This window comes from Cherax quadricarinatus, chromosome 24 (genome assembly GCF_038502225.1).
Source record: "Cherax quadricarinatus isolate ZL_2023a chromosome 24, ASM3850222v1, whole genome shotgun sequence".
In the NCBI taxonomy this organism is placed as follows: Eukaryota; Metazoa; Arthropoda; class Malacostraca; order Decapoda; family Parastacidae; genus Cherax; species Cherax quadricarinatus.
Window position 1 is genome coordinate 41,782,452 of NC_091315.1, and position 20,777 is coordinate 41,803,228.

The 20,777-nt window shown below is 38.2% G+C and overlaps 2 protein-coding genes across 3 annotated transcripts in view; one reads left to right on the forward strand and one right to left on the reverse strand.

The window, feature by feature from the left end:
- The window catches only part of LOC128690968 (uncharacterized), a 63,187-nt gene extending 55,795 nt beyond the window's left edge, over positions 1-7,392 (reverse strand). The window contains exon 1 of one of the 2 annotated variants that reach the window (XM_070088431.1): positions 7,083-7,392. The gene's annotated coding sequence lies outside the window, so the exon portion shown is untranslated. The remainder of the gene's footprint in view (positions 1-7,082) is intronic. The other variant, XM_053779778.2, reaches the window with a different exon arrangement.
- A 5,612-nt stretch (positions 7,393-13,004) lies between these two features.
- exu (maternal protein exuperantia) lies at positions 13,005-15,870 on the forward strand. Its single transcript, XM_053779777.2, has 2 exons — positions 13,005-13,139; positions 14,440-15,870. Exon 2 carries the CDS (start codon positions 14,583-14,585, stop codon positions 15,639-15,641), a length of 1,059 nt encoding a protein of 352 aa, XP_053635752.2. The 5' UTR covers positions 13,005-13,139; positions 14,440-14,582; the 3' UTR covers positions 15,642-15,870.
- The last annotated feature ends 4,907 nt before the right edge of the window (positions 15,871-20,777 follow it).

The window sequence follows — 20,777 nt, forward strand, 5'->3', positions numbered from 1 at the left end:
GTGCTTCATGTCTGTCTCCTTTTTTAAAGATTGGGACCACATTTGCTGTCTTCCATGCCTCAGGCAATCTCCCTGTTTCGATAGATGTATTGAATATTGTTGTTAGGGGTACACATAGCGCCTCTGCTCCCTCTCTCAGGACCCATGGAGAGATGTTATCTGGCCCCATTGCCTTTGAGGTATCTAGCTCACTCAGAAGCCTCTTCACTTCTTCCTCGGTTGTGTGTACTGTGTCCAGCACATGGTGGTGTACCCCACCTCTCCGTCTTTCTGGAGCCCCTTCTGTCTCCTCTGTGAACACTTCTTTGAATCTCTTGTTGAGTTCCTCACATACTTCACGGTCATTTCTTGTTGTCTCTCCTCCTTCCTTCCTTAGCCTGATTACCTGGTCCTTAACTGTTGTTTTCTTCCTGATGTGGCTGTATAACAGCTTCGGGTCAGATTTGGCTTTTGCTGCTATGTCGTTTTCATATTGACGTTGGGCCTCCCTTCTTATCTGTGCATATTCGTTTCTGGCTCTATGACTGCTCTCCTTATTCTCCTGGGTCCTTTGCCTTCTATATTTCTTCCATTCCCTAGCACACTTGGTTTTTGCCTCCTTGCATCTTTGGGTGAACCATGGGCTCATCCTGGCTTTTTCATTATTCCTGTTACCCTTGGGTACAAACCTCTCCTCAGCCTCCTTGCACATTGTTGCTACATATTCCATCATCTCATTAACTGGCTTCCCTGCCAGTTCTCTGTCCCACTGAACCTCATTCAGGAAGTTCCTCATTCCTGTGTAGTCCCCTTTCCTATAGTTTGGTTTCATTTGTCCTTGCCTTCCTGCTTCCCCCTCCACTTGTAGCTCTACTGTGTATTCGAAGCTCAAAACCACATGATCGCTGGCCCCAAGGGGTCTTTCATATGTGATGTCCTCAATATCTGCGCTACTCAAGGTGAATACTAAGTCCAGTCTTGCTGGTTCATCCTCTCCTCTCTCTCTTGTAGTGTCCCTTACGTGTTGGTACATGAAGTTTTCCAGTACCACCTCCATCATCTTAGCCCTCCATGTATCTTGGCCCCCATGTGGCTCCAAGTTCTCCCATTCGATCTCCTTGTGGTTAAAGTCGCCCATGATCAGGAGCTTTGCCCTGCATGCATGAGCTCTTCTCGCCACTGCAGCCAGTGTGTCAACCATCGCTCTATTGCTCTCGTCATACTCTTGCCTTGGCCTCCTGCTGTTCTGTGGTGGGTTATACATCACTGCAATTATCACCTTGAGACCACCAGAGTGAAGCGTTCCCGCTATGTAATCACTTTCTTCTCCGCTGTCTCCTCTCTCCAGCTCATCAAAATTCCATCGGTGTTTGATCAGCAATGCCACTCCTCCACCCCCCCTGTTCCTTCTGTCTTTTCTCAGGATCTGGTATCCTGCTGGAAAGATGGCATCTGTTATCATACCTGTAAGCTTGGTTTCTGTGATCGCTATGATGTCTGGTGATGCCTCTTTGACTCTTTCGTGCCACTCCTCCCACTTGTTTGTTATTCCATCAGCATTTGTGTACCATACCTTCAGTTTCCTTTCTAACACTGTGGTTTGGGGGGCCTGTGGGGGTGGGAGACCTGGTAGCTTACTGTGGGATTCTATAGTTGGGGGTTGGGTGGAAGCTGTGGGTATGGATTGTATTGTGTGTTGGGATGGTATGATAGGTTGTGGGGTTCTGAGGATAGTTGTGTGTGTGCTTGCCCTTGCTGCTCTGTTCTGCTCTGACTGACCTCTGCTGGTTCCATCCTTGTCTTCTTTCCTAGCTCCTTTCACTTTTTTGTCCTCTCCCTCAGCTGCTTTCTCTCTGTTTGTGTTCTGTCTCTGTCTAGGAACACCTTCTTGTACTCTTCCGAACTTTTCAACCGTGGTTTCTCTTGGAGGTTCCTGTTCCGCACTGTTTCTGTCCTGAGAATCAGCTTGATCGGTCAGTTTCTCCCCTTCAAGTACCCCCCTGTTCTCTGAAAATTTACAATCTCATCCATGTCTTCTCCCCCTATTTCTGTGATGATTTTCTCAATCTCCTTTCTTTCTTCCTGCCGTCTTTCAGTGTGTGTCCTTTCCTCTCTCTCCCGAAGCCCATGGATAATCACTGATTTTGCCCTTTCCTCCTCCCATTGCCTCTTCCTCTGTGACTCTGGTTCCTGTCTGTATGTGGTCATTTTCTCCCTTGATTTTTTCCAGTGGCTCTTGGTAGCATGGTTGTGCCTCAGCATTCGACCTATCTCCCTCTCCATCTGCACCCATCTGCTCTTCCCTTCCACTCCCTGGCCCTTCTTTGCAGGCTGATATGACCTTAGCATAATTCATATCTCCTTCCTTCCTGTTCAGCCTCTCATCATCGTATGGTGTGTCTTCTCTGGTCACTACCCCTGAGACTTGCTTCAGCCTGTTTACCTCAAATTCTAGGACCTTTACCCTGGCTACTGCAGTTTCGACTTGTGACTCCCAATTCTTCGTCTCCTCCAACCTCTTTTCCCATTTCACAGAGAGCTCTTTCTCCATTTTTTCAGAAAGCTCTCCTAATTTTCTCTCCCATTCTTGCTCTATCCTTTTCCACTGTTCCTCCATCCATTCCTCCCTACCAGTACCATTGTCATCTGATTCCTGATTCCTGCGAGTCCCAACCATTTTTTTTATGAAAGAGAGAAAGAGAAAAAGAAAAAGGGGGAGAGAGTGAGAGATAGGGAGAGAGAGAAGGGGAGCCTAGAAGGAGGGGAAAAGAAGGGAAAAAGGGGGAGAAAGTGAGAGAGGGAAAAGGTAAGAGAGAGGGGGGAGTGAAAAGGGAAGAGAGAGAGAGAAGAGGAAAAGAGAGAGTAAGAGAGGAAGAGAGGAAGAGAGAGAGGGAGAGAGAGAGAAAGAGTGAAAAGAAGAGAGGAAGAGAGAGAGGATGAGAGAGAGGATGAGAGAGAGGATGAGAGAAAGGGGGAGAGAGAAAGAGAGAGAGAGAGAAAGAGAGAGAGAGAGAGAGAGAGAGAGAGAGAGAGAGAGAGAGAGAGAGAGAGAGAGAGAGAGAGGAAGAGAGAGGAGAGGAGAGGAGAGGGAGAGAGATGGGGGGGGAAAGGAAGGGTTATAGGGTCACTTCACAGGAAGGTGTAAAATCCTGTATATGTGTGTGTGTGTGTCTATATATATGTGTGTGTGTGTCTGTATGTGTGTGTGTGTGTTTATGTATGTGTGTGTGTGTGTGTGTGTGTTACAGCTATTCAAGTGCCTAACAACAGTGCTGTTCTCCCCAAGTGTGCGTGCATATGTTTATGTAAACAGTCCTTATTTCCCATGTATGTACTACATATGTATTGTATATGTACCCGATCTCTTGGTTCCCACTGTACTCTTATGAGTTTAAAATTACGTTCAAAAATTAATACACTAGGCTTCGCCTATATGCCGCTACCTCTAAATTCTATTAAATGCCAGTAAATGCTGCTTATTCTAATTCTGATAGCTCGAGGAGAGTGACCCCCAATTCCAGCTAGAGACAGGTACTATTGACCCCATGCAACTCAAACTAGGTGAATATTACTTGCTGCTGGCAGTGCAGTAACGTTGCGGGTCTGTCCTGTCCCAGAAGTTGAAGGTGTTTGATGCTTCTCGGTAATTTTTCCACTAACTTCCTGTATGCACTATATTCTCTAGCTCTTCTAATTTTTTCACTCACTCACTGTATTTACTGACACATCTATACATATCTCTTATCTCCCTGGTCTTGAGTCGCACTTATTCTTCAAAATACCCCACTGCGTTATTATGGCAACACTATTTAGGCCTGACAACCGTTCACCCTTCCAACGGCCCCTACAATACTCAGCAATTATTTCCTTTGTTTTCTTTTCTGTGATCACTTATATTTCCTTTTTTCGGGGCTTAAGTGATTATATGCACTCTCATGCGTGCACACGCCTATATCTCACACTCTATTCCTTATGGCACAGTCAGAAATTATCACCAAAACACGAGCTCAAACCGCGTGACTCCTCCACGAGTGTGTGTGTGTGTGTGTGTGTGTGTGTGTGTGTGTGTGTGTGTGTGTATATGCATGTATATATATATGTGTGTGTATATATGTATACTCACCTAGTTGTGGTTGCAGGGGTCGATTCACAGCTCCTGGCCTTGGTGTGTGTGTGTGGTGGTTGTTCACCCAGCACTATATGTTGCGTGTAGGAAGATTCATGTCTTTCCAGCAGATGAGAAAGTGTCTACGTGACAGCGTCTACTGCTCCACACTTGTACTACAGAACAATATGCTCTTACCAGACAAAGAGATTAATGGTAATAGATAGACATCTTTGGCAGCAGCAGTTAGCAGTGCTACTGTTAAATTTCATCCTCGTCCTTAAAGTAGTTAACTGATTTCCTCGATATTTAGAGCACTGAGTTTTAATTACGGCCCAATGTTTCATAGCAAATTTATGTTTTTAAATGAAACATTTTACCCTGTGCATTAAGTTTTACCTGACAGGAAGGAAACAACGAGTGATGGTACTTGACAAGATATCGGGATGGGTGCACGTGTCGAGTGAGATTCCACAAAGGTCAGTCCTATGGCCGGTGCTGTTTCTTGTATACGTGAATGACATGACAAAAGGGATAGAGTCAGAGGCATCCTTTTTCGCAGACGATGTGAAACTAATGAAAATACAAGCTGACAAGGACCAGGAAAGACTACAAAAGGATCTGGATAGCCTACAAGCCTGGTCCGATAAATGGCTCCTGGAGTTTAACACCACCAAGTGAAAAGTTATTAAGTTTGGGGAAAGACAAAAAAGACCACAGACAGCGTACAGGCTCGGGGGACAAAGGCTGCAAACCTCATTCAAAAAGAAGGATCCTGGGGTGAGTATCATGCCGAGCACATCCCCTGAGGCGCACATCAACCAAATAACTGCTGCAGCAAATACGTGTCTGGCAAATCTAAGAAAAGCGTTTCGACTTCTAAATAAGGAGTTATTCACGACACTGTACACCGTATACCTCGGGACCGTATTGGAGTACGCAGCGCCACTATTGAACCCACACCTAGTCAAGCACTTCAAGAAACTGGAGGTTTGCAAAAAGACTAGTCCCGGTGCTAAGGGAAATATTAACCTGACGACACTGGGGGACAGGACCAAGCAAACGACGTGCAAAATACTGAGAGGAATTGACACGGTGTATTGGGGCAGAATGTTTCAGATGGGATACTGGAACAAGAGGGCACAACTGAAAGCTGAAAACTCATATGGGTCATGAGGGATGTTAGGAAGTATTTCTTCAGCCTTCGGACTGTCATTGAAGTAGTAGAGGAGGGATCCATGCATAGATTTAAGAAGAGGTACGATAGGCTCTTCAAACCGGGAGTGGACCTAATAGAGATCAACGAAGAGGCGGGGCCAGGAGTTGTGAAATGACCCTTGCAACCACATATAGATGAGTACACATACACACTCGACAAGTGTCTTTGACAAATGGTAACTAACACACATCAAGAGGTGTGTATCTGTTTATCTATACACAAACAGTTTACTTTAATCCATTTAAAGATATTATGGGTGTTGGTGTACAAGTGAACTGCAGTATTATTGACGCACGTGATGTCAACAGACTATAAACCTAACAACTTACTATTGTATTTAGTACATACACATAATAGTATACGTATTGGTGTAATTACATCGAGTTCGCCTAAATTCTTAAGTTTTTAAAGGGACGAGTTATTGTGTTAGGTTTAAGTTAAACTTGTTAACTAAAATAGGGTCACTGAAGCTGTAATTCATTGGAACATAAATATTCTTATTATTATTATTATTATTATATATATATATATATATATATATATATATATATATATATATATATATATATATATATATATATATATATATATATATATATATATAAAAATATATAAAGAGGAGTGATTGGTGGAATGATGAAGTAAAGGGTGTGATAAAAGAGAAAAAGGTAGCTTATGAGAGGTTTTTACAAAGCAGAAGTGTTATAAGAAGAGCAGAATATATGGAGAGTAAAAGAAAGGTAAAGAGAGTGGTGAGAGAGTGCAAAAGGAGAGCAGATGATAGAGTGGGAGAGGCACTGTCAAGAAATTTTAATGAAAATAAGAAAAAATTTTGGAGTGAGTTAAACAAGTTAAGAAAGCCAAGGGAAAATATGGATTTGTCAGTTAAAAACAGAGTAGGGGAGTTAGTAGATGGGGAGATGGAGGTATTAGGTAGATGGCGAGAATATTTTGAGGAACTTTTAAATGTTAAGGAAGAAACAGAGGCAGTAATTTCATGCACTGGTCAGGGAGGTATACCATCTTTTAGGAGTGAAGAAGAGCAGAATGTAAGTGTGGGGGAGGTACGTGAGGCATTACGTAAAATGAAAGGGGGTAAAGCAGCTGGTACTGATGGGATCATGACAGAAATGTTAAAAGCAGGGGGGGATATAGTGTTGGAGTGGTTGGTACTTTTGTTCAATAAATGTATGAAAGAGGGGAAGGTACCTAGGGATTGGCGGAGAACATGTATAGTCCCTTTATATAAAGGGAAAGGGGACAAAAGAGACTGTAAAAATTATAGAGGAATAAGCTTACTGAGTATACCAGGAAAAGTGTACGGTAGGGTTATAATTGAAAGAATTAGAGGTAAGACAGAATGTAGGATTGCGGATGAGCAAGGAGGTTTCGTATACGTATTGGTGTAATTACATCGAGTTCGCCTAAATTCTTAAGTTTTTAAAGGGACGAGTTATTGTGTTAGGTTTAAGTTAAACTTGTTAACTAAAATAGGGTCACTGAAGCTGTAATTCATTGGAACATAAATATTCTTATTATTATTATTATTATTATATATATATATATATATATATATATATATATATATATATATATATATATATATATATATATATATATATATATATATATTATATGTATATATATATATATATATATATATATATATATATATATATATATATATATATATATATATATATTATATATATATATATATAAGTCTGTCAATCAAATAAAACTGCACTGTTTTCTTATTTAAAATTAAATATTACTCACCAGCTCAAACTATTTTGCTCTAGTAGCAAAGTAAAAACCAGTGTAAACAAAATAAATTGTATTTCCACAAATAACTTTTGTCACTGATAGTTTCCGCCGAGAGACGAGAATCTGACTGAGAGAATATGAACGTTGTTCCACCCGCGGCTGTTATTGTGACTGTAGTGATGGTGGCCAACCATGGTGGAGGTGAGGTCTCCACCACTACACCTACCACCATCACTCTCCCTCCCACTTCCATTATCAACCTCCCTACAACACCCGCCCTCCATCATCCTCCTTCCCTCATCGCCAGCCCTCCATCATCACCCTCCCTTCATCACCCGCCTTCATCATCCGCCATCAAATCATCCGCCCTCCATCATCACCCACCCTCATCATCACCCGCCTTCATCGTCACTAGCCTTCATCATCCGCCATCCATCATCATCCGCCCTTCATCATCACCCTTCCTCCATCATCACCCGCCTTCATCATCATCCGCCCTCCATCATCACCCTTCCTCCATCATCACCCGGTCTCCATCACCCTCCCTCCAACCACAAATAGGTGAGTACACACACACACACACACACACACACACATATATATATATATATATATATATATATATATATATATATATATATATATATACATATATATATATATAATGTATATATATATATATATATATATATATATATATATATATATATATATATATATATATATATATATATATATATATATATATATATATATATATATATATCAATAACAACACTGCGCTAGCCAAGGATTCGAACCCATGTTGTACTGGCCTGCCTCATCGTAAGCGAGAACCACATGACGTTTTAAACCACAGGTCCTGTGGTTAAAGTGTCATGTGGTTCTCGCTTACCATGAGGCAGGCCAGTACATGGGTTCGAATCCTTGGCTAGCCCAGTGTTGTTATTGATCAACACCACTCGTTCGTGGTTACAATAATATATATATATATATATATATATATATATATATATATATATATATATATATATATATATATATATATATATATATACAAGTACACCAAACAGGGATGAGAATGAAAATTAGTCTAGAAGCTCCCACAACACCGAATGTCCTTGGCGTCATGTGGGCCAGTACAACATGGGTTCGAGTCCTTGGCTAGCGCAGTGTTGTTGATATATATATATATATATATATATATATATATATATATATATATATATATATATATATATATATATATATATATATATATATATATATATATATATATATATATATATACAGAGAGAGAGAGAGAGAAATGAAAAGTAATTATAGGTGACAAAGAAAACTAAACTCATGTCGTTAACTATTAAGTGAGATGAAACGTAATAATACTGTTGATATTACTACATCATGTCACCTACCCGGATCCTACTTAACTATGCCACAAACTGATATTACATAACCTACTATTAGCGCTGGTATTATATAATAACCTGGTATTACTAGATAGTATAACATAACCTGGTAATATTAGCTGATATAACCTGACATTACTAACTGGTATTGTATAACCTGGTACTACTGGTATTACTAGTTGGTATTACGGAACACCTTGAGGTTGTTTTAGTAGTGGGTTTATACACAGAAAAAGTGTTAAACCCTTCGGGGTCATACTGCTGCTGGGGAATGTGAGGTAATTAGGTTTGAGTGCAAGAAGCGGAGAGCAGCTCTACTTCAGTGGATCAAGAACGTTTCACCGCCATGAAGAAAATAATAGTTAATTAATAAAATGAGAAGTATGGTAGCAAGATATGGGTGAACAAATACTGACAAAAATTCGACTCTTAATTAAGCTTGGTAACAATTTAGGATGAAGACATTTGATGGTGGCAATATTACTTCTCAGAATATATATATATATATATATATATATATATATATATATATATATATATATATATATATATATATATATATATATATATATATATATAAGCAAAACAACCACTGTGAAAGAGTAGTGAAATTCCAAGCGCTTTCGTGACTACTCACATTGTCAAGGAATTATGAAAGTAATACATCAAAGGAAGACAATAAAAGGGCTTAGACCGCACCTCACAGTCAACCCCCACAACAAAGAAACACCTGACGCAAGACAATACTGAGACAATACCGGTTGTAAAAAGTATTTCTAGCAATTTATTGCTAGAAATACTTTTTACAAGTTGAAGACTGTCGGTTTTTCAAACCATTCATCACACTTTTTACAACCCGAAAAGGGACAACCAACCTTATTCAACTAAAAATATGTTGGTTCTCCCTTACCATGAAAACTTGGTTGATATGCTTTCTCTTCTTAAGACTTTTAATATTAAAGTTGTTAGGTAAGACACATATGCAACAGTTAGGTATCTTTATAAAGATACCTAACTGTTGCATATGTGTCTTACCTAACAACCTGTCGGTATTTTATACCATTTTAATGTTCAATATTAAAGTTGTATTTAAAAATCTTGATACAGTAAAAAAACTTTTGATAAAGAATTCCCCCAAAATGCTGACGGATGTGTCGAAAAGATTCCTTGTAAAATTTGCGATCAAGTTTATTACGGTCAAACTGGTAAAAGTCTCGAACTTAGATTGGCCCCTCAAGGAAGGTTCCTTGATGTTGGTGAGGGGCTCTTGATTTAGGGAATTGGATCTGTGCTCCAGTTCCCCGAATTAAGCCTGAATGCCTTCCACATCCCCCCCCCCCCAGGCGTTGTATAATCCTCCGGGTTTAGCGCTTCCCCCTTGATTATAATAATAATCGTACTTAGATTAAAACAACATAAATATAGCATTAGAACTGGACAAGATTCCAATGCTTTATTTATTCATGTGAGAGACTTTAACCATCCAATTGATTTTCAAAAAGTTGAGAAAGTTGTATCAAGCAAGTCCATGGTTGACAGAAACATAATTGAATCTTGTTTCATAAAAAGCAGTTTTGAAAATAATATGAATATTTCCTTAGGTTTGTATAAATTAGATTCATAAGAACATAAGAATGGAGGAACACTGTAGAAGGCCTACTGGCCCATGCGAGGCAGGTCCTTATCAAAACAACCTCTACCTATGATGAGGTCCTCATCATAGGTAGAGGTTGTTTTGATAAGGACCTGCCTCGCATGGGCCAGTAGGCCTTCTACAGTGTTCCTCCATTCTTATGTTCTTATGACATTCCTCAGGTCACGTGCGTCACATCTCACTCTCCGCCTATATATATAATTTCTTTCTACCTCTGTATGTTAGAAGTGATCAAGGTCCCAGGACCGAAACGTTTCCTAATAAATATGTTATAGTGTTTGCTTACGTGTCTTTCTAAACCAACTTGTCGGTATTTATTACCAAGGTTTATACCATATATATATATATGTATATATATATATATATATATATATATATATATATATATATATATATATATATATATATATATATATATATATATATATACAAGCATTGTCTCTACGTCCACAGCAGGACTCGAACCTGCTAACTCTGTATCAGAGTCCACAGTACTTTACTCTATATATACACCTGAAGCAGAGGCAATAGAATATGATTTAGTATTTATGGAGCAAATTCACTTACCTATGTACATGTACTCAGTTAAATTTAAACAAGATATATCTATGCTGAAGTTTTTGCAAATAAGTCGGGCAGTACAATATTAAGAAACTGTAGAGTAAAACTGTTGAGAAACAGAATTGATCGAAAAACTCCCATAAATTATAGTGGATTTGTTATATTAAAATAATTAAAGTACAGCGAAACACCAACGTCAAAGACCTGGGAGTGATTATGTCGGAGGATCTCACCTTCAAGGACCATAACATTGTATCAATCACATCTGCTAGAAAAATGACAGGATGGATAATGAGAACCTTCAAAACTAGGGAGGCCAAGCCCATGATGACACTCTTCAGGTCACTTGTTCTATCTAGGCTGGAATATTGCTGCACTCTAACAGCACCTTTCAAGGCAGGTGAAATTGCCGACCTAGAAAATGTACAGAGAACTTTCACGGCGCGCATAACGGAGATAAAACACCTCAATTACTGGGAGCGCTTGAGGTTTCTAAACCTGTATTCCCTGGAACGCAGGAGGGAGAGATACATGATTATATACACCTGGAAAATCCTAGAGGGACTAGTACCGAACTTGCACACGAAAATCACTCACTACGAAAGCAAAAGACTTGGCAGACGATGCACCATCCCCCCAATGAAAAGCAGGGGTGTCACTAGCACGTTAAGAGACCATACAATAAGTGTCAGGGGCCCGAGACTGTTCAACTGCCTCCCAGCACACATAAGGGGGATTACCAACAGACCCCTGGCAGTCTTCAAGCTGGCACTGGACAAGCACCTAAAGTCAGTTCCTGATCAGCCGGGCTGTGGCTCGTACGTTGGTTTGCGTGCAGCCAGCAGCAACAGCCTGGTTGATCAGGCGCTGATCCACCAGGAGGCCTGGTCACAGACCGGGCCGCGGGGGCGTTGACCCCCGAAACTCTCTCCAGGTAAACAGCCGCTCTGTGCATCCCCCCCCCCCCGCACTGTCATTTCTATAATCCTGTCTTCTGTTACCTTTGACAAGCTGCGCCTGCACTATAAACTAGCCGTCCAGTGGCAGGTTTTTATTTTAGTATAACTGGATACGTATGCAGTGTGTTGCTCCCATAGTCTATGTGAGAGTTACAATGGGAATGAAAGATAATTATTTCTATGTCATGTTGCATCACACAAGATGGATTACCTACATAGTGTCAGTGGCATGAACCCAGTCGTTGAGGTGTCCAGATAAAAGCCGAGAACAAAGGCCTTCCCTCATTTAAAGTGCAGACATAGGACAAAAACCCCAGTTAGGTTATGGGGTTTTTGTCCTGTGTGACTTGTCCTACACTCACTCAATCAATCAATCAAAGTTTATTCTCTATAAGGATTACATTGCATGGTTTACAGATTATGGTTATTGTGTGGTTTACTACAGATATCAGTATTAGAACTCACCGCACAATACAGGATATAAATAACCCCTATTTAAACCTAAAAGATGAATGATCACGTTGACCCTGATCTAAACCTCCATAATCTAACACACAATCAAAGCTTATTGGAAAGTAACTGCCTTTATTACACAGCATCACAAGCCAGCACTATCCTGAACACTGCTCAAAGTCTATCAGTTGTTAACTACAATATCAGGTCCTTAAGCAAACACTATGATGACCTCCTGGCACTCCTTGAGTCGCTAAAGACACCCTTCTCCTGCATCATAGATATCTACCCACTACCAGGATACACAGCAATCCACAACTGCAGACCATACCAAGTTGGGGGTGGTATTGCAATCTATTACTCCAACCAACTATTTTTTTATTTATTAATTTGAATATGATACAGAGAAGTACAAAAGAATAGTTAAATGCAGCATGCCAAAGCCACTTGAATGCATAGCATTACGGGCAGGCTTAAAATTAACTTAAGATTAACTAAGCAATGAAGTATTCAGTGGTAAAACATTATTGTAAACAGATAACAATTAAGCACAAATGAGTATTTCCAAATCAGGTCGTATGGTTGCTTGCATTTATTTATTTATCTATCTTGTATTAGCACCATTTGCTTTAGTGATGAATGTGGGGAATACATTTTTGCTAATTTCACTTTAAAAACCTTTAGACTCCTATAACAAGCGAGAAGAGATCCACTTCCTTTGATCAAGAGCCCCACCATCATCATAATTATTATTATTATTATTATAATCAAAAAGAAGCGCTTAGCCACAAGGGCTATACAGCGCTGCACCAGCATCATAAGACCTTGGGGGTGGTGGCTGATTACGCGGAGAAGTAAGCTCATTGGCTGTAAAGTATGTATTTTTTGGCTGTTGACCAATGAGAGAGGTGGTTACATGAGGGGTAGAGAAGTGGCGCTCACTGCTAAGTTATTATGAAAGGTTAAAACAGTATCATCCGTCAGCACTTCAGTGGAGATAAGCCACTTCGCCTGACTTTTTTGGTTATCTTAGGTAATTTACATACATTTTATTATATATGTTAATTGTAGTCACCTAAATCTGTGTAACTGTACCTAAACAAACCTTGCTAGCCTTAAACCAGGTAAGTGTGTAGGACGTAAAGAGTTCACGTTAGCAGCGGTCAGTAAGTAGCAAGAGACTGACCCTAGTACGTTTAGCGCTTAGTGTTGATTGTAATAATAAGAGATTCAGCTCTATGACCTCCCAGTAATGTTAAGATGTACTCTGTGATGAGATGTATCCAAGATTAGGAATTGTAGTAGATTCCGGAAGCATCAATGACAGGAGGAGAGCTATGAAATAGATGGGAGAAAGGTAAGTTTGGTGTCAAAAGAATGGAGGATGTTGTTAAGATTTAGGAGACTGGAAATATAGGGAAGGTAAAGAAACAGTAGATTTCACAAAAGAATGTTTGAGAGAGAAGAAAGTCCATTTAGCATGTGAGTAGGCAGTGTATGAAATCGGAAGGGCAGCCAATATTTTCGAGAAATTGGCCGCTGAGAAAAATTTTAGCATAAAAGAAGTGTTAGCATTGCCTACACTAAGTATTCTTTTCTTTGCACTATATATGGTCAGTAAGATGCTTTTAGAAAGTGTCAGTCGAGTAAGAGCCTTGGAAACCCGTTAGTAACTAGAATGTTTCTGCTAGCTGTATGACCCTAGTAGGTTTAGTGCTTCTTTTTTATTATAATAATTATAATTGTTACTGCTAGGCACTTTTTTACTTGAACATTTTCAGCCCCATTTAATTTTAGAACTAACAATGGATATTGACTGACCTATATGTAATTAGTGGCATCCAGTCTACCATTTTTCTTCATGGATGTAACTACGATACAGTATGTGCCTGTAATTGTTTAATAACAGTATATAGTTTTATATATTAAGACAAGAAAACTGTTACTAAACAAGTTACAAATAGGCAAATAAAATAAACTTAGCAATAAACAGACATATTAAGATTCAGCTAAGTATTGCACCCCTTCCTAACCATGGTATCTAAAGTTATACAATTATTTGGTATTTCATTTTTTTTTTATTTTACTCCCAAACTAATTTAGGTGCTTCACATAATATTGCTAATACTTTCATAACTTAATACAGATGTGTATGTGGTAGCTTAACAACCTATCTGAAAATTGGTATACTAATTTTAATTATGTAACTGTTTCACATTTGGGTGGGAACCTTAATTTTCAGTCTACTTAATTTTTTGAGAATTTATATACTGTTCTGTAATAAAAGAAAAATATTGTAGTTGCTCATGAAACCCTCTAATTTTGTATTTCAGGTACCACTGCTGTCGGTTGTCTCTGCAAGTTACAGAGTTAGGAAGTTGCCCAGTTAATAGACAGTCAGAACTGACTGGTTATCATTAAGAATTTTATTAGTACTGTAGCAGCATTGTGGAAAAAGAAACAATGTCAGAGCATAATGTACCCAAATTGCAAGTATCACAAGACTGATAAACAGGCAATCTGTCTCAAGAGAAAAAGGAAAGGTTCAGAATACTGTGAGAATAATGTGAAGAAGCTGAGTTCAAGTAAAAATGAAAACATGTCTGAAAAAGATATTCCCGTAAAATATCCACGTAAGGAATTACTGGCAGGAAAACAGCTTGTTCTTAAGGCTGTGACAGAATTACTTACAGCTGACGAAGTCTTTTTTGATGTAGAAACAACATCCTTAAAATGGAATAGTGATATCATACAGATTGCTGCAGTGTCTAAAAATGACATTTTTGATGAATATATCATTCCAAGCCAATTAATAGTCCCTAAGGTATCAGATATTACAGGAATCACATTTTATGATGGAGTTTTTGCCATTCATGGCCATCCTCTTGAGGCAAAAGCTCGAAAAGTTGCTGTTCATAATTTTTTGAAGTGGGTGGAATCAAAATCTCCTGTTCTTCTTTTTGCCCATAATGCCAAGTTTGATTATACCCGTTTCTTCCATGCAATTGACAAAGAAGATCTTGTGAAACAATTTCAGAAACACATAATTGGATTTGTTGACACTTTAGAAGTGTTTAAAACTGAGTATCCAGGATTAGTTTCATACAAGCAAGACAGGCTAGTGGAAAAATTCCTTAAGAAGTTTTATGACTGTCACAATGCTGTGGAAGATTCAAAACTTCTTCAAGAGTTATACAATACTACTCGGCCTCATGGTAATGCTAAGTTCTGCACCTTCACATCTGCTTATGATAAGTGGATTTGTGATTCAGCATGCAAGATGAAAACAGAAACTTTTCGATCAATGATTAGGAAGAAGTATGTATCGGGTAGTATGGCAAAAAAAATGGCATATTCAGGACTAACTCTTGAAGATTTGCATTGTGTGTATGAGAAGGATGGGAATGATGGATTAGTGGCACTCCTTAGTGGGGATGAAGCAATGGGAAAGCCTTGTATCACAAAGCATAAACGAATCATTAACAGTATAATTTCATACTTGCATAAATTTAAATCCAAGTACGTAATTGTATAATACTAGTATTGCCTATGTGCAGCTAAAGGAGCAGACCTATGCTCATGGTGTCCTGGCATCAGTACTTTGTTCAAATACTTTTTTTTTTTTAAATTTGCAATGGTCAGTTGAAGCACTACGTACTTCCTCTTCATTCTATTCGTCAAACCACCTTGCAAAAAACTTTTCCAGTGTGCTTTTGGTTCTTTATCCCAATTTATATCTGTGGCCTCTTGTTGCCCTGTTGTAGGTGTTAAGGCTGTATGACCCTTGTGGGTTTAGTGATTAGTTTTGATTATAATAATGTAGGCACTAAGAATTCTAATTCATCTAGTGTTTTCATGTCCTTTTATAACTTAGTATGTAGCTACTATGTCATCTTTTTTCTATTAGCCAGTGTGGGCATCTGTAGCATTTTTAGCATTTCATTATAACTCTTAATTATTTTGTAGCTGTTTGTTGGACCATTTCTAACCTATCCAAATATTTTGATGTGTGCACCACACAACCACTGCACTCTATACCAGTTACAGCGGTATTCAGTTCATAATATATATAGAATTAATAATGTTGTTAAGAGGACATTCAGACCAAGTCCAACTGGTAAGCCTAGTTGCTGCTTCTGTGGCCCACAGAATATAAAAATGAGAAACTAGTCTCACAGCACTAGCAGTTCAGAAAAGAGAAGATAATTTATGCAGTGAGAAGCTATAGGTGAAGGATGATGCAGGTATACAAAATATGTGCTACAGTATATTTAAGATGTAATGCTGTACAAGATATTACAACAAATGTAGTGATATGAAATTATTGAAGTTTATATTTAATTATGAGAAATCTGACATTAGCTTATTGTTGCTTGTATTGTGGAAGAAGCTAGCCATTATTAAGTGTGAAGAACAGCTTTAGGAGTTGATCTGTTTTTGAACTACTCAAAATCTTACAGAATAAATACTATATATAAAGATATGAAAATGTTATACACAATGCATAACAGTACTTGAATCATTCATATATGATGCTAAAATGAGTACTGTATAGTAATGTGTACTCTAATTAATTTATTGTTAGTTATTGGCTTGTTACAAATGTTAAGTTTTTGTTTACATAGTATATTTTCCTATGTACAGTAATATGTATTTAAATTTTATGAATATTTAAGTAATGACTGTATGCTTGAGAATTGATAACTAATTAAATGTATGTTTATGATTTATGAATAACATAAGATTACTTGTACTGTAGCTAGCAGAATTAAACCTATTATGACTACGTACAGTTTATTATTGTATTCCCTGTATTTAGTCTGTTAATAATTTACTGAGTAGAGCCCATTAACTTCAATCTCCGGCACGTACTGAATAACCTTTGCAGGCATTTTTTTTTTTTTTTAGAGTGCAGCATGATACTTTATAGTGTGCGCGTACAGTAAAACCTCTTATACTGCAATTGACGGCAACTGATTTACTGCACAGACTCTGATGATGATGCCTCTAATACTCCTCATGGCCCTTTCTATGTCAATCTCTTGCTACCCTCTACCCCTGCACTACATAACCTAATAATCATCCCTCTCCCTCTTGCTACCCATTACCCCTGCATCCTTCCCAGCCCAGCAGTGCTGTATGACCCTTGTAGGTTTAGTGCTTTTTTATTATAATAATCTTAAACTGATTTCATAGTGCAAATTTGTATAAACATGGCTTGAAAAAGTGCGTAGCATCGATTTACACACAAAAAAATCTTGGTAATTAGTGCTGTAGAAGTTTTACCCCTGGACCCAAGTTATGCTGTAATTACACATTCCTGTTCCCTTTAACAGTGATGTATCTGTAATTGTTGAACATGTTGGTGATTGATAATTTGAGAATTTAAATGAGCAAGGTGTAGTGTAAATAATAGGCATTCACTGAGAAGCAGCCATTAATTACATCAGCCAACTCCTCACACATCACACATTTTTATAATAGATTCCCTACACCTTACAAGGTATGGCAAAATTGTGTTTATATGATTGAGAGATGAGGTGGAGGTTTACTTTTTCTTTGCAGTGGTTTGTACATAAATTAATACAAAAGAAAGCCACTAATCATGCATTCTATTTCAGGCAAATTGATCATGAGGCTTACATGCTACTTAAAAACTAGACATAGCATATGTATTATGCAAGATATTTTGTGTAGTTATGTACAATAAAAGATGTTACAAATAACAAATGGTCAATTACAAAAGAATTACATGTTTAAATCAGTTCAATGATCTTCAGTTTTATGGAGTGATTGAATAGAGGTGATGAACACACAGGATGACAATTCATAGTATTGCTGGAAGCCAGGGTAGGCAGCTCTCATTACATTTCCCAGATGCATTCTCCCACATATGTAACCATTACTTTACTTTTTCTTGGTTATTCTTCAAATGCATTTTTCTTTGAGCTATGTTTGGGATAGGTGTGAGTTTGTATATTTGGTGCAGCTTGGTAAGGAAATCTTTTGAGGCAAGTTATTCTGTAGCAGTTTTTCTTTTTTTTTAACACTTCGGCTATTTCCCACCAAGGCAGGGTGACCCAAAAAGAAAGAAAAAGCCAAACAGAAAAAATTCATCGTTCAACAATTTCACCATCATTCATATGTAATCACTGTCTTTGCAGAGGCGCTCAGATATGACAGTTTAGCTGTCCCCCCAAACAGCCAATATCCCAAATCCCTCCTTGAAAGTCCAGGCAATGTACTTCCCACTTCCAGGACTCAAGTCCTGCTAACTGGTTTTCCTGAATCCCTTCACAAAATATTGCCCTGCTCACACTCCAACAGCTCGTCAGGTTCCAAAAACCATTCGTCTCCATTTACTCCTATCTCACATTCTCTCACACACTTGCTGGAAGTCCAAGTCTCTCATCCACAAAACCTCCTGTACCCCCTCCCTCCAACCTTTCCTAGGATGACCCCCTACCCTGCCTTCCTTCCACTACAGATTTATATGCTTTCCAAGTCATTCTACTTTGTTTCATTCTCTCTAAATGACCAAACCATCTCAACAACCCCTCTGGCTAATACTTTTAGTAACTCCACACCTCCTAATTTCCGCACGACAAATTCTCTGCATAATATTTACACCACACACTGCCCTTAGACACAACATTTCCACTGCCTCCAGCCTCCTACTTGCTGCAGCATTTACAACTCATGCTTTACACCCATATAAGAGTGTTGGTACCACTATACTCATACATTACCTTCTTTGCCTCTATGGACAATGTTTTTTGTCCCCACAGATACCTTGGAGCACCACTCGCCTTTCCTTCAATTCTATGGTTATCCTCATCCTTCATAAACCCATCTGCTGACAAGTCAACTTCCAAATATCTGAACACATTCACTTCTTCCATTCTTCCTTCCTCCAATATATCCAATTTTTATCTAAATCGTTTGATACCCTCATCACCTTACTCTTATCTATGTTCACTTTCTATCTTATACAGCAGTTTTTATCTAACAGAATAATATAAAAATATTTGATAGGTAAATTCGAAGGTGTGTGGAATGTAACCCTATTTATTTACTGTCTGCATTATGAGAGGCTTTACTGTAATACAAAGGCAGAAGTTTTTCATATTTAACAAGGTCCCATATAAAAGATGAATCTAAGGCTTCAGTGTCATAGCTGGGGGCGAGTGGCGTGCCTGTCCCAGGCAGTATGGTCCAAGGGGCAGCAGAATAAAAAAATAAACTTTCAAAGTATTAAGTTTTGTGCAAATCACTACACATCATACAGCAATACAAATACGTGTAAACAAGGATAATTAACAAAAATTGTAATATATGTACTGTATATTCACTAGAAATCCATACTTATGAAAGGAACTTTATGAAGACACTTCATTTCTTTCTGGACCATTGTCAAGTCACAAGGAGGTGAGAAGGGAAGGCCAGAATATAGATCTACAAGATAAGGTGACTGAAGAAATGTGGTTGTAGAATTAGCAGCAGTGGAAGTGGTAGTAAAGATAGCAGAATTGGTAGTAATGATGATAATGACTTATGGACTGAACACATCATCTCTAGACTGAGGGACTGATTACCTCAAATTCCCTTTTCACATCTTTCACTGATTTCTCTGTACTGGACTGATAAAGTTACTTTGTGGCAAAATGTTTCCACACTAGAGATACCCAAGTGTTGCACGAGTCCCGATCATGTACTCGCCAGTTTTCTAAAAGTATTAGTATCATATACGACAAAACTTTTTCATGTCAGCTAAACATTCTGAGGCAGATCCAAGAGCTAGGGCTCACTCCCTTCTGCCTTGCCTTCACAAACTAATACTGTAGATAGTTTCACTCAAGCTCAGGAAAAAAAAAATATGAATTTTCATTATTCACCTGTATTTTTATAAATTAACAAAATACAAAACTTCAACAATAAAAGTATCTTTAATTATATTTACTCACAGAAGAAAGATTTCCATATTGTAAAAAAATTATATTAAGTAGGAATGCAGGAAAGCTCTGCTTTACAGCATTCTCTTTACGGTGTTTTGCTAATACGGTGTTTGTCAATTATACCCAGTCTTCATCTATTCCGACTTCCTACAATAAATATATTCACCAATTGCTATACGCTAAGGACTAAAATATATTCAAGTTAATAATGTGTGTACTGTATATGCATTTTTTTAGGCCTAGCTCTTCTGCTCACTTAATATATGATAGTGTAAACATATTATCAGCATAAGCATTTAAAAGGATATGTTTCACTTTACAGTGGTAGCCTGAAACTGAACTTGCTGTATAAGTGGGGCCCTCCTGTATTTATTTAGTTCTGGCACTTATACTGCTGCTGTGTACAAATTTGTTTATCTTTGCAGTTTTACAGACTAGAATGCGGGTTGTGTAAACCTGTGAAGTACTAAGAAAAAAAACTGATGAATGCTTACTTGGTCTCTAAGTATACAATCACTTATTGGACAAATCTTATGTATATTAACTCGAAATATTTTAACCGTCATTCTCACATGAGAAATTACCGTTGATGACAACATGTAAAAGCTGAAGATATTAACAATAATCTTATTTACATGTATTGTCCAAACTAATAACTTCTGATTCAAAGCAGTGAAGTATGTAAATTCCCATTGTGGATGACTCTACCCACTCCA